Source organism: Brachypodium distachyon, chromosome 5 (assembly GCF_000005505.3).
Source record: "Brachypodium distachyon strain Bd21 chromosome 5, Brachypodium_distachyon_v3.0, whole genome shotgun sequence".
Taxonomy (NCBI): Eukaryota; Viridiplantae; Streptophyta; class Magnoliopsida; order Poales; family Poaceae; genus Brachypodium; species Brachypodium distachyon.
In genome coordinates, this window is record NC_016135.3 from 25,431,548 (window position 1) to 25,442,280 (window position 10,733).

At 49.0% G+C, this 10,733-nt stretch overlaps 2 protein-coding genes across 3 annotated transcripts; both read right to left on the minus strand.

Annotated features, from left to right (window-relative positions):
- On the minus strand, positions 1 to 4,152 carry LOC100821980 (receptor-like serine/threonine-protein kinase SD1-8). Of its 2 annotated transcripts, none has more exons than XM_014895734.2 (7): positions 2,660 to 4,152; positions 1,787 to 1,915; positions 1,575 to 1,699; positions 1,266 to 1,479; positions 923 to 1,193; positions 717 to 849; positions 1 to 597 (listed from the first exon to the last, which is right to left on the minus strand). In XM_014895734.2, the coding sequence occupies exons 1-7, from the start codon at positions 4,047 to 4,049 to the stop codon at positions 277 to 279; spliced, it is 2,583 nt and encodes an 860-aa protein (XP_014751220.1). In that variant the 5' UTR covers positions 4,050 to 4,152; the 3' UTR covers positions 1 to 276. The 2 variants fall into 2 exon arrangements, with proteins under 2 accessions (XP_014751220.1, XP_010227301.1); XM_010228999.3 differs by having other exon boundaries at positions 277 to 597; positions 923 to 1,190; positions 2,660 to 4,150.
- A 1,393-nt stretch (positions 4,153 to 5,545) lies between these two features.
- LOC104585443 (protein NLP2) lies at positions 5,546 to 10,594 on the minus strand. The gene is made up of 5 exons (XM_010242190.3): positions 9,262 to 10,594; positions 8,650 to 8,691; positions 7,811 to 8,536; positions 7,114 to 7,237; positions 5,546 to 6,973 (listed from the first exon to the last, which is right to left on the minus strand). The coding sequence occupies exons 1-5, from the start codon at positions 10,150 to 10,152 to the stop codon at positions 5,895 to 5,897; spliced, it is 2,862 nt and encodes a 953-aa protein (XP_010240492.1). The 5' UTR covers positions 10,153 to 10,594; the 3' UTR covers positions 5,546 to 5,894.
- Positions 10,595 to 10,733: the final 139 nt, after the last annotated feature.

Consider the following 10,733-nt stretch of genomic DNA (forward strand, 5'->3'; position numbering starts at 1 on the left):
TGAGATTTAATCATTTGTCTTAAAAATCAGGTGACTGAGATATAGTCACACTCTGTAATGTTTCACTTGAAATTAAATAAAGTTAACTTGAAATTAATTTTTCACGGATAAGTACAGATGCAAGCCCAATTCAGGTGAAAGTATAAATTACGCTCGCGAGTGCAGATGCGTGTAGATGCAAGGACCTGTTGTTCTACCCATTTACATTCAGAGAAGTCGTCAGTCATGTTATCAATCTTGGCTTGCAGTTGCATCCATCGTAGGAGTACGTCCACGCTACCGGCCTTCGAGGTTTGTAATGGTCAGCTCGCCGCTGCCGGAGGTGACCACCTCTTCTTGCACGCCGATAAGGGCCGCCGCCGGATTGCTCATTGGTGTGCAGACCACCGGCCGCCGCGGCCGCCCCGGCGCCTGTTGGTGCGACAGCATCTGGATCACGGCGGCCATGGGAGGCCGTTGGCTGGGGCTCTCCTGAACGCACAGCAGCCCAACCTGGATGCACGTGGCGGCCTGCTCCATCTCCGCTGGCCCGCAGCCGCCGCGCACGGTCGGGTCAAGGAGCTCCAGGCTCCTGTCTTCTTCAAATAGCTTCCATGCCTGCACGCATGAGCAAGAAACTCTCAATCTGTCAAAGTCGATCCAATTTTATTGTTTCCTCTGTATAACTGTATTTGCATTTGCAGGATGTACGGTAAGGTGTTTGATTGCTTGCTTACGTGGGCTATGAGGTTGAAACTCCGTTGGTTCCTCCTGCCACCGACGATCTCCAGCAACAGCACGCCGAAGCTGTACACGTCCTGCATGAACGACACCATTCCGCCCATGGCGTACTCCGGTGACATGTAACCACTGCAAACGGTCAGGAGATGGTAAGCAAACTAGCAATGTTAGGCAAAGTAGCAAAGTTGCATCAATTGCTTACTATGTGCCAACAATCCTCTCCGTGACCGTCGACGAGCAGTCCAGATCACCAAGTCCGGCGTTGCTGCTGCTGCTGCTGAAAATCCTGGCGATGCCGAAATCCGATATCTTGGCCACCATGTCCCCGTCGAGGAGGACGTTGGCGGCCTTGAGGTCCCGGTGGATCATGGTGTGCCTCGAATCCTGGTGGAGGTAGACAAGCCCTCTGGCGACGCCCAAGATGATCTCCATCCTCGTTCTCCAGCTCAACGACGCACGCCTCCTCGCATCTGCTGACATTTTTACTCTACTGATGATCAGCAGAACAATGGTTCAAACCCCTGCAGATAGGCACGGAAACGTACCGAAAATGAAGGCGTCGAGGCTCTTGTTGCTCATGTACTCGTAGACGAGGATCCTCTCGGAGCCATGGATGCAGCAGCCGAGCAGGCGCACCAGGTTGCGGTGCTGCAGCTTGGCGATCATCTCCACCTCGTTCATGAACTCCTTGAAGCCCTGCATCTTGTTCTCCGCCGACAGCTTCTTCACTGCGACTTCCTGCCCGTCTGACAGTCGGCCCTATCACATTAATTCGCAGGTCCAGTTAATTAACAGTAAAACATTTTGTCATCCAAGATTAGTAGACACAGCATTCTATTTCTATATATTCTAACCTTGTAAACAATGCCGAAGCCACCGCGGCCGATCTCGTTCCCGGGGCAGAATCCGTCCGTAGCGGCTCTGATGATCTCGAGCTGGTACGTCGGGCATTCGTGGAATGCTTCACCAAACATGGGGGCTGACATAGCAAGAAAGGATTAGGTTCAGATTTACCCTCCTCCCCACTGAAATGGAATGCACCAAGGTGTAGTAGGGATTAACTGACCTTGTTTACTGCTGCGCCATGCCTTTCTCCTTCTCCAAATCAGACAGCCAAGCGATAGCAGAAGCAGCGCGAACCCTGTAGCCACCGCTGCGATGACCCCGACCAGCTTGTTGGTCTTAGTAGTTGCCTCTGAAGATGGCAGCCGTATAGTTTGTCAGTGTCAGAGTTAAATGCAGGAAGAACAATCTCTTCTCACTGATTTGTTGAATGACTTGTAGAGAAAACACTGAACATCGTTCAGTTCCGTGCATGCACAAAGTCCGGTTTCCTGACTTTGGTTTGGAAGTTCCAACCAACACGTGCGGTATTATATGTTTCTTCTGACGATAATGTCTGAAACCATTGTTCTTCAAGTCAAAGCTAAGGGGGGTGTTTTATATGGCCAGCCGGGTGCTTTGACTAAAAAAAAGCATATGTGTACGTTTGAGAATGCTGAACAAATAAGTAGAATAAGGACCTGCAAACTTTGGACCTTTAACATTCGTTTTTTTTAAAATCCTTGTCCCAATTTTCAATTTGGAGTGGACTTGACTGGGTAGAAGAAGCAAAGTCAAACACGAGCATCCAAGAATTAACCCCCAAAGCTCCCATTGCAAGATAAAATCTTACCACTAACAACTGATTTGGTGGCAAATCTTATTGCTTCCTAAAATTGATTCGCTGTGCCTTCAATTTTTTTTTTCTGAAAAGAAGGTCATCCCCGTTTTCTGTATCGATCGATGCACACAGTCATAAATTATTAAATAAGCGGTTGCAAACTAGATTCTCGAAGAACGTACAGAAGTAAACACTGAAAAACAACAGAAATGCGTCGATCCTGGAAGACGAAATGAGCACTTGTGAATGGAGAAGCAGGGAGAGATCGATACATACCTAGGTCCGACTTCGCGAGCCTGACGAAGAGATCCTGCCCAGGCTCCACGAACCGCGTGTCCACGAGGTCGCCGAACCACTGTACGCAGCCGGTCCCGCCGCCCCGGATGTCCGCCGCCGCGTACGCCGTGCAGGAGCAGTTAGCCAGGCACCTCCGCCCGCACTCCTCCAGCGTGGCGCCCGCGTCGACAACACTCCCGTGCGTCTCCGGCAGCTTCACACCACGCAGCACGTAAAACCCATCCTCTTCCACCTCTTCTTCTTCCCCAGCTCCGGCGCACTTCCGCTGCAGCGGCGTGACCCGTGCGCAGCCCCCGGACGCGTTCCGCATGCGCCACTCGGCCGGCGACCTCGGCGCGAACCCCTTGACGCAGCTGCAAACCACGGCGTCCACCACGTTGCACACCCCGAAGGCCCCGCAGAGCCCGTAGGTGTCGCACCGGTCTCTCGGCCCCGTCCAGAAGCTGCTCCACGCCGCCGACGGCCCGTCCCACACCATCCGCTGCATCACCCCCGACTCGTTCAGCACCACGCGGGACATCATCTGGGAGCCGCCCACCACGCGGTCCCGGAACGTGTAGGAGACCTCGCTGCCGGGTGCATTGGTGAAGCGGAACTCGAACATGTCCTCGAACGTCGTCATCTCCGGGATCCCGCTGAACCGCACCCCGTTCCACGGCCCCGTCCTGTACGTCTTCTTGCTCCGCCCGTGCCCGTCGTCGGAGTCCGTCGTCTTCCAGACGTGCAGCTCGGGCGAGCCGGCCGTGTCCATCACGTAGCGGAAGGCTCCGGGGGACGGGTCGTCGGCGCCGCGCCAGGACGAGAGGGACCAAAGCGCGCCCGTCCGGAGGTCCTTCCCGGACCGCATCCCCGACAGGAACGTGTTGGTCGGGTGCTCGAAGCTCTGCCACAGGATCACCGCCTGCCGTTGTTGTTCTTCATCCGTGGCGGCCACCACGACCAGGTTGCCGTTGTCCTGGAGCTGCGCCTCCGCCTTCACGGCCGCACCGGCGGAAGAGGAATTCGACGACCAGATGGTCTCGTTGTTTCTCGAGGCGTCGAGGAGGACGAGGCTCCCGCGGGCGGTGAGCGCCAGGACGGCGGAGGAAGGGGTGTTTAGAGGGCGTTCGCGGTTGGCGACCCAGACGACGGCGGCCGGGGAGACCGTGAACCAGATGCCGAGGAACCACTTGGTGTTGTTGGCGAGGGGGAAGAGGCCCAGCCGGAACACGTCGCTGGGGGAGACCAGCTGAGGCTGCTCGCCGCCGGCGATGGCGCTCGACTGGGTCAACGTGCTGCCGGCGGCCGAGGCTGGGACGAGGAAGTACACGGACAGCAGCACGAGAGCGAGGAGGAAGAGTGCCGGCGATTGGGTCGGGCTCTTGCTCATGGTCTTCGCTCCTGCTGCCCGTGCGGATTGAAAAAAAATGCGCGAGTACTGAAGACCGCTGCTGCACCCGGAGGAGAATATATATCATCCAGTTTTAGACATTTCCGACAGAGAGTTGTGTCAGTGTATGTCTGTATGGACTTAAACAAATTGTTCCTACACTGACACGATTCAGAACCGAATCCATTAACACCAACCAGTTGCAACACCGTACTTACAGTTTCAGGCCAAGCAAAGTTGTTGTGTGGACTAGAACAACTTGCATATATTCAGTACAAGGACTCGTGTGTTTACGTACACATTTCCGTTTTTCAGGAATCAGCTGGGAAGTTTCCCTCGTTCTAATTAAGTACGATATGGACTGTCGTGATCAAGGAGATGCCAATGTATGGCTCGGATCGATCGTTCTATTCTTCGGTTAGGATTTATGACAAACTGTAGAAAAAGAATTGGCAAGTCCTAGAGCAAGTGAGACGTCCATGCCAACAAAGAATTGACACAGTGAAATGTTTTGGCACTAATATTCTTTTCATTCGCTTCGCTCGGACCAATCTACCCACTACGTACCTAATCGACTTCTTGGCTGGCTGCCTCCGACGAGAAAGGACGAATTATAGGAGCGCACGTCAGCTAGATTGCTGACTCGTCTTATGACTAATGGTGGCATTTGCCAAGTTGTTTCGTTGTCTATAGATGCAGCAATCAAGGATTCTTGGTCAGTACTCTTTCTGCTGACCGGTGGTCTGACATTAATCTGACCTCCATTTTACAATCACCTTATGTTACCAGGATAAGCAGTGCGCCAATTCAATCATATCATCGGGTTCAGCGTCAGTGTCAGTTTATAGAACTTGTTTTCATGCGACTGTTAAACTGGGTTATGTAAGGTTCTTTAAACCTATACTTTTGTGAAAGTTAAACTGAGGTAATCATGTGTTGGTTAGTACTCTCTCTTTTCCTAAATACTTGTCGTGAGTATTTAGGAATGGAGGGAGTATAATTTTTCCATGTGCTAGTGATCTGTGTTAATCTGTGGCTTCTAAACAGTTTTACCTTTTTAGTGACCTGCATAAGAAGAATTTTGCCATGTGCAAATCTGGAGGTTTTCTATAAACTGATCACACCCAGCAAAATTCTGCATTTATGCGTACTGTTCTTTTTTGGCATTTATTGCATATACTTGTGGATTCATATGTGGATTACCAGTTTTTTTGTGCCTTCCAACAAGGATTCAAGTCACCTCAACCCATGGACTGCAGTGGCTAAACAGTCTCTCAGTTGAACTTTTAAGGCCAGTCCAGTACAAACAGTAGCTTTCCCATCATCGCGTCCTGGGTACATACTGAGTTCCTGACTTGCTTCTCAACAAATCAGCCCGGCCTGAATCAGACGCTATCATTCAGGCCTCACCGCCTCAGCAGCACATAACATGAAAAGTTCGATCTGGAGAGGAATTTCAGCGTAATTTTATACTTCCACATGCAGTGCACACAACGTCGAAAATTCCATGTGTTCCAAGCAAACAAGTTCGAACCATATCAAGTTTCTCAATAGAAAAAACATTGGTTTCCTCCTACTTCTGGATACAAAAGGCGCTATTATATAGAACCTCACGGCAACCAGTTATTGCCCCATAACCCTTTACATGCCTTCATGACATTATTTGTTTGGTATGCTTTAAGGCAGGACACTTCCCATTCAGGACTATCCCGACTTGCTGCTACATTACATGCTACACGCGTACAAAAAGCATATGCTGTTGCTAACAACAAAAGAGGGCTACACACCTATTCCGATACTAATGTTACAGTTGAAGGTAACAAAAGAGACCGAGGCTTTCCTGAGCTAGGTGGGCAACCTCAAACAAGTGCTGCTGCCCGAGCTGCTGCTGATCAAGCAAGGGAGGTCCCGCACCTGGAGCTTCACGTTGCACGAACCCATCGAGTCCATGACTTCGACGCACTCCTGGAGATCCGAGTCGTTCGCCAGGATGACCCATTCGTCCTCGTCATCCTTGTACTTTAGCTGGAACGTCCCCGTTGACAGCTTGAACCTCTTCGCTATTTCTTCCAGCAGCTGATACCAGCCCTGTGATGGCAAGAACTTGAACCGCACGGTGTCCCCGTTGTACGTAGCCTTGACCGTGAGTGTAGGTCCGCTTTTGCCTTTAAGAGCATGCCCTGGCTCCTTCTTGAAAGTAGGATGGCTTGATGCGCTTCCGCTAGATGAGTCTGTCATACCAGAGGTAGAAGGATGGGTGTGCTCCCTGGCTTCATGATCGTCAACCATATTTGTTTTTTGAAACGCATCGTCAACCATATCAATATCTGCTTGTTGTAAAGATGGTGAGTTCCTTCCGACTATTTGGTCTCCTGTGTTCTCAGCAGTTGGACGGGCAGAGACAAAAGGACTCACACAACCTGTTTCTTTGGGATGAAAAGCACTAACTGTACCAACAGGATATGATTGTCCTTGTGTGCCTTCAGGACTGACATGTGGTGTGACATTCGCACCATAAGAAGTGTGATTACCAATATCACTGTGGTTGCTTGTCTGCATGTGAAACTCACCACCTTCTCCTTTCTCCGCATCAGAGAGCTGCACTTGGTAACTTTCACTTTGCCACCCATCAGGCGATGAGTAAGCTTGCTCAGATTTTGGGACAGATTTTTGCTCCACAGTTTTTCCAGAGGATAGAGCAGGCAAAGCATCAGTTGAAGAAGCTGGCCTCTTCTCTGGCAGAGAGGCTGCCGGAACAAGAGATCCAGTCCCAGGATCATACTGCAAGGAGCTGTCGACCCCATGAACAGAGTTAATGACAGTTTGGATCTTTTTTAGTGAACGGTTCACCTTGTTTATCTTGCGAGATGGCCATCGCGAAATTCCATGTGCGCGGCATATCCGTTTCAAAGTTGTTGGGCAAACTGTGACAGTATTAACAGGAAACTGTTAACAGAAGCCATCCATTTCATTATATCAAATTTACAAAACATAGATAGCACGTCACAGTACACACTCAATGAGAGATCATTAACAAAGTGGCACAAAAGATTTAGGGGCTCACCACCAAGGCTCTTTGCAGCATCCTTTAGGCTCCCAGAGAAGTACTTACGAAGAACATCCAAACTAATGTTCTTCTCAGCTGTACTGCGCTTTTTCTCTGCAAGGCGCATTGAACTAGATTGTACCTGCGGTGCAGAAGAAGCTTGTTCATCTAGAGGATCTGAAGTTAATAGTATTGATTCTGCAGATTTAACCCAATCTAATAGACTAACCATGCAACAAAGCTGATTACAATCCAACCATGAGAACAGCCCTTTACAATGTATGGTAGATTTTTTTTTTGAGGAAAGCCAATGTATGGTGGATCGTGTAGTGGCATGTTCAAAAGAGGAGTTGCTTCCGTTGCTACAGTTGGGACCCTTCTCAACTAAAAATTCCAATTTGACATTAACTTAACTTAAGTAATGCCCACCGGATCTAACGCACAATTATCTGAATGTGTAATGAACCATGAAATTCAATGAAATTGAGAAGAAAAATGTTGAAGTCAAGCGCATTATGCTTCTTCAACAAGACAGGTTCACAGAAATGATCCTACTGTATATATGCAAGTCATATTTATGTTGTGGATATATTCAACCTAAACATCCATGCAATAATTTCAGCTCTGTCATGCTAATTATGGTTATTCATAAATCAGGACCAAGATGGTTGGACAGAATGTCATCTTTAAGTAAAAATATATAGTAATAGAGCACCTGCTCAGGTTCCATGTATCCTTGCTTATCGACCAAAGATAGGTCCTGGAAGGAGGCTTCCGTGATTGGTTTATCACAATGTGATGAACTTTCGGAGTGGCCAGTTGGCGAGACACTTTCACTGGTTGTCTTGTACAATACTGCATTACGAGCATCAACTTTATCAACTTCTGATTCAGCCACTGTTCGCAAACTTTTGCATATTCTTTGCATTGTACTGGAGAGGTTATTCAGTAACATCTGTTGTTCTTCGCTGCCTTTGCAGTTGATTGGGAGAAAGAATTCTAATATGTAGTCATCATTCCCAGTGTATGTGCTCCTTAGCCGGATAGCAACAGCAGCATGCAAACCAAACTTACGAGCATGGTGCGCAAGTGGGTAATCCTTAATATTGTATTCTCTTATATTAGGTGAGAAGAACGGCAGATTGGATTTGAGTGCACGGCCCGCAATACCCTGCCCTTTCTCAAGAGGACTTTCAGCACATGCATGAAAAAAGCCTTTCATCTTTGCATCATTAACATAACAGGCTGATTCATGAACACAGAGTATCTCTTTTCCTGATTGCGAACCAAGGCCACCATCCCTTCCAACAACATAAGCCCCATCAATGCCATTTGACATAGGAACCCATGTAAGGGCCAGCGGAAGCATGTGTGCATGGCAAATAGCTCTCAGAACATCCAGAATTTCAGTAAAGGCAGCTTTCTGATTTTCTGTATAAAACTGCAAATGAAGAGACACCATATGTATTAAACATCAGTTCGCAAACAAAATACTAAAATGATAACTTGCATCCAGAAACGCAAATAGGCCATGTTATAAGTAAAGAATGGCACCTTCTGGTTGCTGCAATCTTTTGTTGTCTTCAAGTTCACAGCCTACATAAGATTAATGTGATGATATCAAATGGAAGTGACAAGAAAAATCCCACATTGTAGAAGATATACCCAACTATCCATTTGCAACCACAAATGTGATTACAATTTCAGATTCTCAGTGAAGTGAAGAAGCACTTAGTTAAATTATTAGGGGAAGAGGATAAGATAATTTTTGTTGACAAGATCAGAAGATAGTGAGACAATAGAAGTGGAAAACTAAGCATCGTTATGGTTAACTACATAAACACGAAACATTTGAGCATTTGACAGAGTTGTTTCAACGGAATTTGATGCCTTGGAATATGCTGCTTCAGACCAGAACTACATCTTGGACATGTCTGCTTAAAAAAGCATCAGCTAGACAACTATGGATCGTTGAGTACTGCCATTCGAATGTTAGTGTACACATTTATTCATGTCATATGTAAATGGCTGGGTGGACTAGCATCTATTCTAAAGTTACTCCAGTAGTGTATAAGATACTATCAATTATAGCAGGAAGGGAGATGCCATAGCATTCCAAATGATGCTCATGGAGTGAAAGTACTACATAAGCAGATTAAAACTTGCCTGCAAGGCTTGGCGAACGTTGTCCATCTCTGCATTAAAATCAGGCTTCTCCCTTTTGGTGATAAGTTCAAGCACCGCACAGCAAGAGCCCTTGCTGGGATCATAAATCGGCATTGCAAGTGATCCACGTACTTCGTGATGAAGAGCATACTCCATCCTCAGGTACTCCGGCTTGCTGTAGTACAGAACATTTGACGTCCATTCAGGCACCCCGGAGATGAAGACTCTCCCTGGAAGGCCTGGGTGCAGCCCAGTCTCCTCCTTCGCCGAAAACACAAAGTTCCTGGACACTTCTCTGTACCCTGCAAGAGACTGGTCTAGCAGAAATGGCTGGTCGGATGTACTCAGCACGGCGTGGCCCTCCTGCTCAACAGGCATCCAGACTTGGGCAAGGACACCATCACCCAACGACTCCCTGAAGAAGGACAGAGCCATGAGCATCCTGTCTGCGAGAAAGTTGCCGCCGACAGGTCTCGGAACCAAGCTAGTACGTCCTTGCCCAGGATCACTATCCGCACCTGGCTCGCCTGAGCTCCTGGCCACTCTCCCCGTTTCAGCTGGATTCTCCGATGCTACCAGATCGTTCTTTTGAGGAGGTGCTGCCGCCACTGCCTCAGATACACCAGCATAGGCACCGAGAGGCATATCTTCACTCATACCTGAAGCTCGCGGCGACGATCCCAGGGATGACCACATAGCAAACATCTGGTGTGCGGACGGATCATTCACCAAGGAGTAGAGCTGATCGGCCAGCGAAGGGCTGCAGAGCTCCAAGTATCCATCGAAGTTCATCGTGGCGGGGACACCATAAGGATCATCTGAAGGCTCCGTCACCGGGCTGCCCATGTTCCGGTTGCAGCCAGCACGGCTTGACGGCGCAGGCACGTCCATGATTCCGCTCCTCTCGGATTGGTTGAAGATACAGGCTTAGAGCACCTCCAAGAGAGCCCCCATCCGACTCCCCGTAGTCAAAAATGGAGATTTTGCCCCACAAAAAACCCCTCCAGCAGCATCCCTATTCCATCCCCCAAACCTAGCCGTGCGCCAAATCGCCTCAGGGAAAGCCCATACCTAGCCGACGGAGAACCGCCTGGCCTCGCCGGCTCGCCGGCCGATGTGCTTGGTGGAGGCGCAGGTAGACAGAGGGAGCTAGGGAAAGAGGGAGTGGTACTGGGAGGTGGCGGCGGCGGCGCTGGGCAGGTGGCTGGCGGCGTTGGTGCCTGCCGGAGGCGGCTGGGAGTGGAGACAGAGGAGAATCGGCGGACGCTAGCGAGTGGAGATAGAGGGGAATCGGGAGTGGAAGAGATTTTTACGCCGAGAGAATGGGAAACAAGAGAGATGAACCGGGGATTTATCCATTGACGCAGAATTGATGCAAATTCTTGTGATTAGAATTGATGTTTGAAGTAAGGAGTATAATTTATTTCTCAAAAAAATCTCCGTATAATAATCTATTACATACAATATATTAA